General features: G+C 40.1%; 1 protein-coding gene across 2 annotated transcripts in view; it reads right to left on the reverse strand.

The window, feature by feature from the left end:
* Window positions 1-203: 203 nt before the first annotated feature.
* The window catches only part of LOC146199030 (lysosomal dipeptide transporter MFSD1-like), a 35,831-nt gene continuing 20,969 nt past the window's right edge, over window positions 204-15,065 (reverse strand). For both annotated transcript variants that reach the window (XM_084594513.1, XM_084594511.1), the window contains exons 8-13: window positions 10,302-10,358; window positions 9,424-9,580; window positions 8,575-8,672; window positions 6,718-6,830; window positions 4,298-4,345; window positions 204-438 (exon numbers count right to left, since the gene is read on the reverse strand). In XM_084594513.1, coding sequence (XP_084450639.1) covers window positions 401-438; window positions 4,298-4,345; window positions 6,718-6,830; window positions 8,575-8,672; window positions 9,424-9,580; window positions 10,302-10,358 — 511 coding nt within the window. In that variant the 3' untranslated portion in view covers window positions 204-400. The remainder of the gene's footprint in view (window positions 439-4,297; window positions 4,346-6,717; window positions 6,831-8,574; window positions 8,673-9,423; window positions 9,581-10,301; window positions 10,359-15,065) is intronic.

The following is a 15,065-nucleotide window of genomic DNA, read 5'->3' on the forward strand; positions in this document are numbered from 1 at the left end:
TCCAAAAACCTTCCCGGATGTGAGCCCTCGACGTGCTTTCGTCTTTGTAGAGGAATACGAAGTAAACAAAATAGTCAATGAATTACAAGAATTAAGACATTTAAATTTCTTGCTTGATCCAGGGTTGCAGAGTGCTTTCTTGACCCAAGATTGCAGAGTACAATGCAAAGCACCACCACACAATTTATCCTTGATTCATTGACATAATGACAATTGCTTTAATAGTGAAATATACACACCCTAGAGCGTACATGATGTATAAAATCTGCTGCCATGCTTACAGCATGCACTACAATAAGATATTTTAATGAGTGATGAGGATCAACAAAATTGTTGTGGTGACGAGATTTGCTGACTTGTGCCGTTGTCTCATACCCTCCCAAACTCACTAAGAATTAACTCAGTCTTTCTTCAGCCGGCTCCGATTCAGAGCTCCACCTACAGAGAAAGGAAATAGCAATCAGGAAAATATTTGCATGCAAATTACAGATAGAAAAATGATGAAATGTCCTACAATAGAGTGATTGGCCGTAGATCCTAGCACAGTGTTCGAAATGCATTAATTAGGCCTTTTTATTCAGAACCTGACATCACGCAACTAAAGCAGTCATTGTGCAATGTTTTAGATGGCAAAGTTTTTAAACTAAACCACATATACAGAAATGTGACTACGACAATGTAATGAGTACAAACCAGGCTATGTTATGATGTATTTTTATAGTAATAAGTGAAATACTGGACACAAAAAAAGTAGCAGCTTATGAGAGGGCGAGACTTTGAAAATGAAATGTACTTCTTTGCGTTTTCACACTCACCTTTTTAAAAAAAAATCTACTGTAAGCATAATCCTGAAACTTAGTATGAGCACATTATGCAATCATGACTAGAATTATTCGCTTTAAGCAAAAATCAGATTGCGTGCTTTTTAAAAATTCTCAGTGCAATAAAAGTGCCGCCAGTTAACGTCTTTATAATATAAATAAATATAAATTGACTTACAATTTATTCTAGTCACGCTCATGTAGAAAGTCACTGAGTGATAGTATCAGTGGAAAATTTTGTTGGTTTACACCTTACCATTTCCGAAAAAAAGATACATGAACCTCCAAACTAGCGGCTTTGAGAAAAATGCATATAAAGCCTCCTGAAACTCTTAAGTTCCTTTTTTGTTCAACACGATTATGAAGAATGAAAAGGCCATTTTTGAAGTTGCTAATACCCAACTGTAATATATTTTCTGAAAACTAAAGGAACAATATCAAAATTTATTGCTTTTACAAACAAGAAAAACAAAGAAAACTTTTATATAATCGAGCAAAAAAAAAAATAACCAGGAAAGCCAGAGATCGCAAATCACGAAGTATAACATTTCCAAAAGACAAAGAAATACCCCTACGAGCATTCGAGGTAGCAATAAATAAAAAATATATTGATAAATTATTAAATAAATAAATACGGTATCAGAAGGCTGAAATATATAAATATTAATTTTTTGATGAAACAAAATTCGACTAAGCTTCAACAAGAATATTGTGGGTATGCTGCATCGACCGATCAATTACTTAAATCGAACACTCTTCGCATTCTTTTTCTTTTTCCTTTACATTGCCTTTGCTTTGCAAGCTCTTTTCATATGTGCTCATGGTGACGCACCTCGACCCAATATACGAGACATTCTGCGCCACACATCGTTATATTGTGCCAGTACTGCTCTCTTATAGGTATATATAGCGTCATCGGCCTAATTTATAAGACTTTAATGAGGTGTCGCTTAGGGTTTCATGCTGCAAAAATCAGGCGTCATCATTGTTGGCCGTGACCAAAAATCTGGATAGAAAATTCAGGAGCAGCTTAAAATGTTCAGATTGACGCTCAATCTCTCAAGGAAAATCCGTCAAAAAAAGGATTCACAGGTCAAGACACTGTGCGCAGCGGATCCCCCGCCTTCTTACTCTAATACAGAAACAAAATCATGTAGACGTTTGGTCTCGATGGGAGGGGTGGGTAGAAGGTTTAACAATGGTGGAAGAACGTTATTACAGCGGATGAGACCTGGGTATACTGGTATGGCCTATAGATGAAGTGCAGAAGCACTCAGTGGGTTGAAAAGGGGAGCCTAGACCGTTGGAGGCCAAGGCGCAAATGTTGGGAAAACAAGGCAATGGTCATTACATTTTTTAAACACAAAGGGGGATTGTATACACCTAAGCAGTTTTTAAATGCAGAGGAACACGTCAAGAAATAGGTCCAAACTTGTGGTAAATTCAAAACAGCACACCGGCAACGCAAGGGCTCATGTTGGGAATACTCTGGTCCTATTTCTTGCTTGGCAAGAATGTTTACAGTCCCTCATCTACCTTAAAGTAACCTGGCATCATGCGACCTCTTCTGGTCCACCATGAAAAAAAAATGAACTAAAGGGACGGTCATTTTGATACGGATGCAAACCATTCTTTGGAGGTGGTTTTCAAACAGCGGGAGAAAAATGGCTTCACCCATGTTTTCCAGGCATGGTAGAAATGGAGAGACGCGTGCATTTCGCTGAACGCAAAGCACTTTCAAGGTGACCAAAGTAACGATGAGAACCAGTCTGTCTTTAAGGAACAACCCTCATATTAGTATCAGCATACAGCACTTCTTAGGAAAAGACCAAATGGTGCCAAATAGTGAGCTGCTTTGCTTTCAAAACAAAATGGGATTGCATTATGCATATGTGAACACTGGCAATTTCGAATATGAATTAAATATGTTACCTGGTTCATATTTGATTTGAAATATTGATGATCAAGAACCCTGACAATATCTAAAGATTTCCAAATGTTAAGCAGTGACTGAATACTATGCTGCAATTTATACATCCACCCATGATAAAAACACATTATTTGGACAAATTATTTAAAGATGAGGTTTAAAGTTTGGTTTGGTTTTTAGCATTTAATGTTTCAAAGCGAATCAGGCTATGAGGGATGCCATAGTGGAAGTTTACAGAATTTTGACCACTTGGGATGCTCTAGTGCGCACTGACACTGCATAGTGCATGGGCGCCTTGCATTTTGCCTCCATCAAAACGAGGCCACCATGGCTGGCATCGAACTCTGGTACTCTGGTTCAATTGGCGAGTGCCCTGTCAAGAAAACAGTGCAAAGGTGTCCTTGCTTTCTTTGCTGCTCACATATAACAGGCTTGAACCCCTCACGAAATTCCGCAAGTGGGTTTTCCAACACATCAACCATGATGACAACAAAATGGCTGAACAGTAGTTTCCAACTACCATGACAGAAAGCGAGTTTTTTTTTGTTCCTTGTTTGGACTTTCCATAGCATGTGACACATCTAATGCTTACACCAATGGCATCTGTCTTGTTGCCTTTACAACACTTTTAGTAAGCTCCGCCCCCTCGTTTTGGTCTGTAATAACTCAACTTTTGGACAATTCAAAAATTTTTTTTTCAATCCCATAAGTTGGCATTAATAAGGCCTTACTATCCACCTTGCGATCTTTATTTGCCAGTATTGTGTAACCCTATAAAATGTAATTTTCCTACCTATTTTGCATGACCACCATTATAGGTTGAATACTATTATGCAGTCTAATCAAGCATTATAGATTTCTGTACATCTTTTTTTTTTTTTGTACTTTATCAGTCTGTATATTTGTCTATTTCGGTCACAAAAAATATACACTGTATTGAATAAAAAGGATAAAAAGAATCTGCCTGTTTGTCTTTTTCCAAAATCCTTTTCCATAACAAACAGAAGCCCAGTATTTAATTCAATACTTAAAAGCATTCTTTTTTATACTTGTATTCAAGTTATACCCAAAACAGCACCTGCATTTCCCTAGCTTTTGTGAAAGCACAAACGTCTAGGGTACACAGAGTTGCTGTTGAAATAGAACACGGCTTCCTGTAAAATAGGAAAAAGAGGGGAATAGAGAAAAGAAAGAACGCAAAAGGAAGTATGCAAGTGCCACCTGTGTAATAGCCTTAGCTCTCTCATGCAGAGACAAAGGCTTTTCTCACATCCCTCCAATAATCCATGCCTCTGAATTATTTTCAAAGGGCAAAGAGTGTTTAAGAGTTCCACTGCAGGTTATTAGCAAACCTATTGGCTTTAATACTTCTGATAAAGATGGTAGCACATTCTCAACTACATATAAAATCCCTTACAACATAATGTCGATCATGAACTGCAAATTAAGTTTTCAACTTGGACACTATTTTTCTAAGTGTTATATATACCCAGCATCTGGTTTCATGAACAGCAGACAAGATATGATAAGGGTGCCCAGCACTTACCTTGCTTTGCATTCACTATGAGGAGCAAGAGGCAAGCAATGAGAGAGCCTGTTGACAACAAAAAAAGAATGAAATGAAACATTGTACACAGTGAACAAATTCCTGCATTAGGATACGTGTACACTATGTTGAAATGTGTGGACCAATACGGAGAAAGTCAGCGACTTGAGAGCTAACAGTCTGTATAAAAGTCAGCATCGTTAAATAAAAGAACAACCTAACCTTGAGATGTTACACAGCCCCCAAATCATGCATTGCACATTATGAAATCTAATGCAAAAGATTATATTGCTTAAAAATAACCGCTATAAAAAAAATTCACAGGGTTCCATCCACACGAGGCCAATGAATGAATATGTGAATGAATTAGAATAGTGAAAAACTGTTTTTGCTGTAAAGACCATACAGAAGAGTAAAAAGTTTGGGTGAGATGGGCGTTTGGCTGTTTTTTTTTCTTGCCCTTGTCCTTCATGTGGTGCTTTTATTCCCTCACCACACTGAGTTTTCTTAAATGTAAGAAATGCATATGACCATGCAAGAAGACTGGGAATGGTGTCGTTCTGATGCTATCCTTGCCCATCAATTTTAGAAATTTCTTAAGTTACGGCCTAGTCATGGGCTGTCCCTAGGACTTCCTGAGCAGGAATGTTTAAAATTTCAGGAATTCAGAACAAATAATATGCAATATTTCGTAGGAATCAAACCTCAGATAAAGTTAACTTTAAATTTACTTTCTGAAAAACGGCACACATATTGCCAATGCATCTTCAACAAAATCAAAGTCAACTGTTCCAATTCAAAGACTAGTAGTGCTTGGAATTGCTCTTTCCATTTGAAGATTGATGCTTGTTTTACACAATGCCCGAAGAGCGAACGAATGGTCTCTGAGCATGGCCACTTCTATTTCCGGACGCCCCAATGCTGCAACGAGAAGATGCCTCTAGAATAGATGCTGGATGTTACGTGAAACTAAAAACATTTTCTGCAATTGCCATACTAGTGACATTTCCAGAAAGTGCCAGTACTGTGGCTATCCCCATAGAAGGATGTGCACCCGCTGCCGCCACAGCTGCCAATCTCAGCAGAACTTTATTACCAGATGCTATCTTAAGGAGAATTCAAATGACTAAAAATCACGTCCATTTCGTTCTGTTAGCACTGTTGTCAGCAACAAGAACACTGAACAGAATGCTGGTGATAACATAAAATCTGGCAAAAAATGTTCAAATCCGTATTTTCACAAGAATTGTAGAAAACTAGGGGCCTCGGCCATAACCTATACATATAAGCTATCAAGAAATTAAAACAGTGAAACCACAACTGTGTGTCCCCCTTCCTGCAAGATGATGCTTTAGAGCCTTGATCATACTCGCTTTATATGACTGCTGGTGGAAATAATGTAGAGTGAAAGAACCTGATGAACTTTCCTGACAGACTCTGCATCCCCCCAGGGCACTGCGAATTCGAATTAGGGTGAAGTTACAATAGCAGAATGCTGCACAGTGATCCACTGACTGTCTGCAATGATGATTCTGCTGACGGCCTAGACTGTGCTTGCGAAAAATGGCTGCCAGTAGGAGGTGGATCTCATCCGATTTGCTTTTCCACACGGTTCGCTACTGTTGGAGTTTCAGATATAAATAGCAGGGTAATTCCAGCATAAGCTGTGCTGGGTAGTAACTGGTAACAATATCGGATGTTTTTGTGATCAGCAGTGGCAAGTTCTAGAACACGTTTTGCCACAGATTCGGTTGGAATATGTTAGACTGGCAACACCGAGCAAATGAAGTCGCGGTGCGTTGTCACCTGCAGGGCCACACATTGCTGCAGTAAACACGCCACCAGCCTAGGTGCGCCCCTGTTCCATACTAACGTCACTATTATATTTTGTTTCCCTTTATGTTGAGTCTGCCACTAGATGGTGCTGCAAAAATGGTGCAGTGATGGCAGTTCTGGCAGTCTGAACAGAGAACCACGTTGCAAGTATCCTCCTGCTCTGCGCTGAGAACAATCTTTGAATATTTGGAGCAGCCATTATCCTGGCGCATTGTCTAAAGCAACGATGCAAGAGGCATGTGTGATTGCTACTTAATGTTGCAGTGATGGGAGCATTCAGACATTTCATCAACACAGAAATGCCACATTTCAGCATAGACTCGGTACAAATTTAATAACAATTGGGAATTTTATGAGTCATGAGTAAAAAAAAGCAAGCTGTTTTGACAGAGTTGCAGCTGCATTTATTGCGCAAATGTGTCTACTGTGCGAGGTTTTCGATTTTAAGACATCACGCTTATGTACGGTCTCATGTGCCAGTTGTACAACAGGGGTTCTACAGTGCATGCGTAGCCTGGATAGCATGAGGATTGCAATTCAGATGGCTGCAGACCAGCAAGTCAAGTGTAGGCTAGGTAACTTACAGCAAAGCCAGGCCATTAGGAAGACCTCGAGTACGAAATAACCACTGCTGTCGACAATCATGCCGGAGACCATGGCGATGACGGCAAGGCCCAAGTTCTGCACAGACTGCATTCTGCAAGGGATGCCAAAGAGCTGGTTATAATTTTACATTATAAGTTTCAGGAAATCAGTTGACAGGATGTGGAAAGCTGGAGCGATATAGGATTATGCCCCCTAGCAAGCATAATCAGCATGTTATCAGCAAGAATAATGCATGTTCAGTAGTAACAATTACGTGCAGAAAAAAAAAACCACAATAAGCAAGCATGGAGTGTCTTGTCAGTATAGCAGAATTGTGGACACACCCCAGCATCAAGTCTGTGTGCTGCAGCATGGCTGTGCCTTTACTCAAGGGGGATACTAATGAGTAATTACTTTAACATTTCCATAAAAGGTGGTTATAATATGAAGCGTCTGGTCCCAGTTGCACACTTTCCGCGGAATGATGACATCGCAGCTCTCGCGGTCTAAGGCCGTAAGGCTAATATTCAGGAGGCGAATCGGTAAAGGGAGGCGATAACATGCTGCCCTCTGAGATGCCTTAACTACCAGGTCTGTGAGCTGCAATGAGAAGCCAACTTTTCAAAGAATTTGGGGAGTGAGTGCGAGATAAAGCAGGTGGGGAGAATGAAAAAAATAAAAAATAAAGCTGGCTATGAACGTAGGAAGAAGGCGACGCAGACCGCTGAGAACGTAATGGTCGTAAAAGCACAGTGAAAAGCAGGGATCATGATGGTGACGGAAACAAAAAAATAAAGGGCCAATGCTGGCCGCCCCCAGCATTCGTTTGTACAAGGAATCATTAATGTGTTACATTGATAGCCATGTTATTTTATTCATGAAAGAAAATGACAATAAAAACTTGATAAACAATTGTCACATAAAGGGATGGGAAGATGATGACTGAATATGTTTTGCAGTATTTCTTTTATAAAAAAACTATGCATGTGTTGACTGAATTATCAAACAGCATTCTCAGAGCATCACCAACACAGAGTAGACGAAGTGATATAATAAACATTTCTGCTGTTTCGGAGGACTATACTATGGAAGGGTGCTACTTATATGCCTCAAAAAGCCATGCACATATTTAAAGCAAGGAGGATCTAAGGGAGCACCAGCATTAACAATGAGCTTATCTGCTTTAAAGTTTGTAGTGTGAAACAATTATACAGTGTTTAACTTTGCTGAATCTTTCCTTAAGAAATGAGCAATCAACAAAAGTCAATACCAGGTGCTAATGCTACCACTGACCAAAACCAGGCTGGGATGACACTAAAGCCCCAGCTCCGAATTCCTCTGGTGAACTATGGTTAATAAATCTGGTGGTTAATAAATATGGTTAATAAATAAAGTGCAATAATAATACCACCATGTGTGGCTTGGTTAAAAGCAAACATTTGGGCTACTAATTGCAACGCTATATTCTGACACTTTGAATTGTGTAAGATTATTCTGGTGCTCAGTTTCTCTGGCGTAAAATGGTTGGGAAAGTGGGTTTTTAACCTTATCTCGTGCAAGCCAAAAACACGTTTCTCAGGGCAAGTTGCCCTTGTGGCATTAAAATCAAATCACCATCATCATTACCATACCTTAATTACAACCGCAGAACCTCAGCCTGTATAGACAGCTATTATTACAAAACAATAACCAACACCTCTACTAACAATGTTAAGCAGTAACAGAAATCTCAAATTTGTAATGCAGTGCCTTGCATGGATGGCTTCAGCTCGGGTTATTTTAAAGTATCAAGCATCATGGTACGCGACAAAGGCAAGCTAGAGTTAAAAGAAATTCAATGAGCTGTGGTGACTTACATGCCATAGGCTGTGCCCAGCTGGTGTTCTGGAATCACCATGGCAACCAACGGCCAGAAGGCACATGCCAAAAGTGAGTACATGAGCCCCATGAGAACCTGCACAGAGCATTCGCAATAGTGTAGTCAAAAGCAAAAAAATGTCTTCAGGTACAAGGTGGAAACCGCATTGCACAAAAAGGTTAGATTGTTTACACTGCTTCAAACAAGCCTGCTGGCACCAAAGATGAATGCTTAACAACAATGCTAAGTTAAAGTAGGTTATTGAGATATCCTGATAAATCTTCTTTTGTCTCAAAGAACGAGATTTTCTAATGCACATGCATTCAGCAGGGTACTGCCTTAATAAAAAAAATTCCCAGAGGCCATTCTGTTCATAAGAGGGCTCAACCGGTAAGATGGCCGAACCTACATAGAGTTACTAAGTTACAGCAAGGTGCACTGAGGTAGTACTGAAAGGGCATTCTAAAACCAAAGCATGCTTAAATCAGGGCATCAGGCCCCATATTCAATGCAAAGCTAATATCACAAGCTAAGTTCATATGCAAAGTTAATATAATGTGTATGCTGTGGTATTACAGAGCAGATGGCCAACACAAATGCCTAATCCACTAATTAAATGGCCCAGGAGAACTTCAAGTTTACTCACAGCCTTTGAAAAATTATAATGTAAAAGAAAGGATTCAGGTCACTGTGGCTCTCTGAAAGAATAACTCTTGCCCATGCCCAAAATCCCCTAATCATCACTGTGCACAGCAATTACACTCATCATGCCTATTTTCATTTGAATGCAAGCAGGAGGTTTAGCATGCTCTGTGTCAAACATTACTTGAGATGTTTGTAAAATTACCATGGCAACCCAGGGATTGAGAAAAGTGAACGCCAGCAAACCGTGAGCACCCAGCGTCCCAAAGACAGCTACTGTGACCCAGATGAGGTTTCTGCCCAGCAAGTCCACCAGGATGCCGAAGACAGGCGAGGCAAATGCCGAAATGAGGTATGGGACGCTGGAGATAGAATAATGACAAGTGCTCTTTTAGTGCGCCATGTAGCAAACTGCAATTTGAACGAAAAACACATGAAGGACGAAGGGCAAGTTCTGGCTGCAGACACACGATGCATGAGACTGAGTGATGCTAACAAATCGTGCAGTACTGCAAAATTCTATGAGCCAACACAAATCTTATAAAATAGATGTATGATAAACTAACTTAAAACTTAAAATCCATTAACATAATTCCATTAAAAGCATGGCACCAACAGGTTACAATGCTTTGTGCTCTATGGTTCTCCTCATAGCATACAGCTGTAGACACACAATCTTGAAGATATGTGGCAAGTGTGGGTATTTACCAATGCAGGCAGAATAAAGTATGCCACACTTTGGCAGTCAGGAGTTCTGATGCATTAACCTTGTAAAAATTACTCGCATATTGTATACTTATGCAAGGAAATACCCCTTGCGTACTTTTGAATAAAGGCAGCAGGCTCTTCTGTTTCTGTTATTACAAGTGCAAGAAAGAAGGGGAATGCTCAAAGGCAAACATTATTATTCTGCCTGTAATACATATGGTTACATACGGAATGCCTGAGCATAACACATATGATGCTCAATGGCATTTTACTGAATGCTCACTGGACTGCATCTTCAACGTGTAAAAGCAAACAAGCAAACAAACAAAGCAAAAAAAAAAAAAAAAAAAAAAACGATGTTCGAAGTGAACTCACCTGTCAACTGAATTTGCCTCAACAGCTGATAACTGGTACTTCCTCTGGAAGAACACCCTGTGAATGGATAGAATTGCCGTTGCAACAAGGTGCTCTCACTTGTATTACCACCTGATTAGAACTGTTTCATGAACTGCAAATATGGTCGTTTTGTCTTTAGCACACAATTGTTTTAACTGACACCTATAACGTAAAATTTTCTCCAGATGATTGCCCTTGTGGTATTGTGAACTGCAGTGACAGTTGGGGCATGCAAAATAATAATGCCAGTCAAAGTGTTTAGTATCTGGGTGCTGAATATGAAGAGCAGAATTGCATCCATTGATCCATAGCCATGGATCCATGCATGTGGAACATAGTGACATCACTTGTGAAGATACTGCTTATCACAACCAGTGTGGCATGCTGTTCTGGTGTCAAGTGCGAAATCACTATTTTGGGCAATCAAAATGACATGTCATAACACTCCTTCTCGTCATTCGTTTAAAAGCTTTGATTGCACTTGGTTCATTATGCCAATGACACTGATACCGTATAAATTGGAAATGAGGCCTTAACAGCTGTTGCTGTACAAAGACTAGCATAAAATTGTCCTGATCACAAAGGAGAACTTTTTCGAAGGCCAGAAGCTGAACAAACTGGCCCCTCTCTGAACAAGCATGGCAGGTGACAGCTAGGACAGTGGCTTCAAAACTTAACTGTCACTAACAGCTTTGCTGTAAAAGTACTCGTCACAAGCCTGCCTTCTGAATGCATGCATTAGCCTGACACTGATGATCATCATTGCACGAGATACTTTCTTTTACTCGAGGTGAGGTCAAAGACAGTCGAAGACCCATTTGCCAAGCAATTCTTTCACCCCACTTAAGCCGAGTAACCGGCCAGGGGAAAGCTTGTACACACTGCATCAATGGTAGGTGCCCAGCAGCAATGGGTATCGAACCCAGCACATCCCACATGCGAGGCCGATGCTCAAGCCACTAGGACACCACTGCAGTGCACTAACCTGATGCCCAATTGATGCCACTCTGATAGTGTCCAATTTACACGGCTATTGTGTAAATAACAGTGAGAAAAAAACTTTTTTTTTTTCAGGACATATGCAAGCACTTGCACAGAAATACTATGAATGTGATCGGTAATGTAAGAAAGGAGAGAACCCAAAAAAAAAAGAAAGATTGTGTGATTAAGCAAAGATTTTCGTTTAAGGCTACCCTATCATTTACAACTCAGAACTGAAAGCGCAAATTTATACACCTTGCAACAAATTCGTTTCAGTGGTATAAAAAGAAGAAAAGCAAAACAGGTTCAATAAAAACCTAATTGTACTGGTTTTTGGTTTTTAACTAACAATGCTGAGACATAATTTGCACTTTTGAATATAGAAAAAAAAAAACAAAAAACAAATGCTGAAACAAAATAAATGAGAATAGCAAAAATCTCCAGTAATAAAACAAAAACTCCCCTTGTTGGCACCTCATTACAATTTTTGCGATAAACAACCATGTAAGACTCAACTTGTAACAGACTAAATATAAGCCGGTATATCACTAGGCTTTTCTTCAACTATATAAACAATAGACAGCTGCGCAGTTATTATTCTTACCACAGTCCCACAACAGCCGGAATCGTTTCTTGCAAGGGCACTGAATACTACGCGTGCAGGTATAAAATAAACCATATGCTTCACGGTTTACGCCATGATTGGTCCATTTCATGCTAACAAGCTGCCTGATAGCACAAACTGAACTGAGGTAAGAAGTGAAACCTCATCCTGCAAGGTAATGTTTTGAAAGGGGACTCCTCGTCTGGGCATGTCCACCAGTCGAAATGCTGGCTAGCAAACTGAGGCTGCGCCTAATTTTTGCTCATTTTGTGCTGTCAGGAACTACATCTCTCCTACCTTCCCTTTATTGTGGATCTCACTGCTTGACATCCTAAAGTAACATTGCACAAACAAATGCTGTAATTTCTGGACTATCGCTTCTTTATCAGCACACGGACTAGAGGAACCAAGTATACAGTATGGGAGCTCTTAAGGTGGCGGTCCCACTCCAGCGGGGAAGAGACGACAATTTTGGTGATATTCATACGCCCACTGCGCCTCACTCGTTTAGTTTATAAATGTAACTTTAATATATTTGTAAAGTTTATTTCCTCTCCTTTCTAGTGGTGCATTTGGTTTATAAATAGCTGCAACGATGTTTAAGCTGTAAAGGAAAACACAAATGTAAGAAACGGCTTTTCAGCTCTACTTGTCTCGAGAAAAGCAAAATTGTGCAAAATCTTTTGCACCTAGAAAAAAACCGTTCGAGGTGTTTTTAGATTAGATGTTAATGAACAAAGTTAAGCATTTTTATTGCTGTGTATTGCATAGTTTATTAGCCACGTGCCTGTGAAAAGTGTATAAAACAGGTAATTATACATACAATAACTTTCAAGATATGCATTCTGCTGCGGAGATTTTTTGCGCAGTTGGAGGTCGTACACAGTTCGCTTTTTCCTGAAAATATCATCTGTCTCCTTCATTTAGTGTAAAAGTTATTTGTGATCAAACTTAGCGTTTTTTGTAAAATGGCTAAAAGTAAATGCTAAACTGTTCAAGTAATAAGCTTTTATCTGCGCTGAAATTTCGCGTGGAAAAACTTTACACCTTGCTGTCAGAGGATAAGCATCGGTTTTGTTCTACGACTCTCGAGGAATGTGCACTGTCAGGGTGATTTCAGCTAATTTTTTCGTGGTTCACTTGAAGCGCGCGAGCTCTTCATGAAGTATTTTAAGCATGATTGAAATGCTGCATGGCTTGTTTGTTTCTGGCGAATATAACTTGAAGGTTCGGGCTTTCGTTCCTTTATTCAACTGCTAACAATTATCAACTACAAAGTGTACAAAAAGCAAATAATAATGGAACAACAGAGCCACGTATAATAAATTTAGTAGGTAGCGCCATCTATGAAATTTTATGTGCACTAAAAGGTCGCAGTTCAGAAAAATTACGAGGATGGCGCCACAAACACCCTGAATCGAGGGGTAATTACGAGAGGGTATTGTGCTTCTACGTTTTCCCTCTGCCCTTTCCTTTCCATCGGGCGAGAGAGGTTAACACTGGCGAGTCGGGTCGAGTGGTCGGGTCGAACTGAGGTGCAGGTGCTTCGCGCACTCAGGTGCTTCGCGCATGCGCAGTAGCGCTACTTGAAAATGGTCCCTTGACAAATGTACACTTGCTTGCTTTGAGATTTATTTATCGCCTCGAATTAAGTGTGTCATACTGTTTGTGTGCCGAAACGTTGCCAGCTAAGGCTCTCGCGCGTGCAGCTGAGGTGGGCCCGGCTAAAATGAACACTGTACCCTGGCGAACGAAACGTGCTTCTTGTCCAGTACAAGTAGTGGCTTTCGTTATCGTTTCTAGCTTCTTTAGTAACACACATGATATATGCTTGTGTTTGGCAAAAGCAGGCATCTTTCTGCTCATGGGGCTGCCTCGCTCGAGAAGCGAATAGCAGCTAACATGGGGAAACCGACGAACAAAGGAGGCCTCTTTCCTTCCTCAGAAACGACTAAGCGGAATGAGCAATTCAAAGAACAGTGCTGTCATAATTTCAACCTAGTAGCTAGAGATACATCCAGACAACGCGAAATCTCTGCATTCTTATTATCGAGTCAGTCTTACACTCGTTAGAGGGTCGGTATCATGCAAACCCTCAAAGGAAAAATAAAACTTGATGCTATGGAAATTATCAAATGAGGATAAGAGGTTACGTGCCGCATACATTTATTGCATGATATGAAGATTTTACGAGTTCAGAACAAAGATAGAAACGGTAAAAGAAATACTGAAATTCTGCTTCGCTCTGCACACATGATAAAGAATGCATCGGCTGCTAAAGTGTAGTTTATTTACTGGTATCAGCCCAACTGCATTGCTGTTTGTTTATTTTCCATATCTTAGGCAGGACAGGAAAAACAAATGTTACAAAAGTGTGAATAAATTTGACTTTGCCGCCGCAGCCAAGGAGGAAAAAAAAATGGTTGGCAGGGTCGTAGTTGCTTGTAGTCTTGGATAAAGCCCTTCTTGGAGCGTCCCTCGCGCCGCGCTTTTATCACAAACAACGGCACGGTGCTGGACAAAGAAGAATTTGGCACTAAGCGTCTCAGTGCAAGCAGCGAAAAAAAAAAAAAAAAAAGCAGTTCGAACCCGAACGCTGTCGGAGCTGGTTATTCCTCGTCAATTAGCTCCGCCACAAAGCTATCTTCAGATGATTGTGGTGTTAGCATCTATTGTGAGGGTGTGGAATTTATACTTTTTTTTTCAATGGCAAGAAGAAAAAATATTTTCCCCTTTCTACGATAAAATGAATAGTAGGGCACGGAACTATAACACTGCATAAATTAATACAATATAATTTCAAAGAGCGTCTCCCTAGGAGAAATTGCACGCATACTTGCACTCTCTGCCACTTTACTGGTACAGATAAAATGTTTCGACAGTTTGGCAAGTGCAACTTGAAAGCCTAAACATGCACAAGCATGCCTCTTCAACCTTTCTACTGAAGTTCCTATATAGCGCAAGCAGTGCAGGCTCCAAAAAAAAGGAGAAAAAATGATGTAGTGGGCGGCCGAAGATAATCACCAGCGTTTAAGTCATGTTTCTTTTTTTTTTTTTTTCCGAATGTTGTGTTTCGGTGATGATAGTAAAGGTAACGTGCCGCAGTAGCTGCCGGGGACTTTTTCGGTGAATGGGCAAGTAGGAAACAGCCATGTGAA

This window comes from Amblyomma maculatum, chromosome 2, assembly GCF_055883805.1.
Source record: "Amblyomma maculatum isolate TAMU_Amacu chromosome 2, ASM5588380v1, whole genome shotgun sequence".
In the NCBI taxonomy this organism is placed as follows: Eukaryota; Metazoa; Arthropoda; class Arachnida; order Ixodida; family Ixodidae; genus Amblyomma; species Amblyomma maculatum.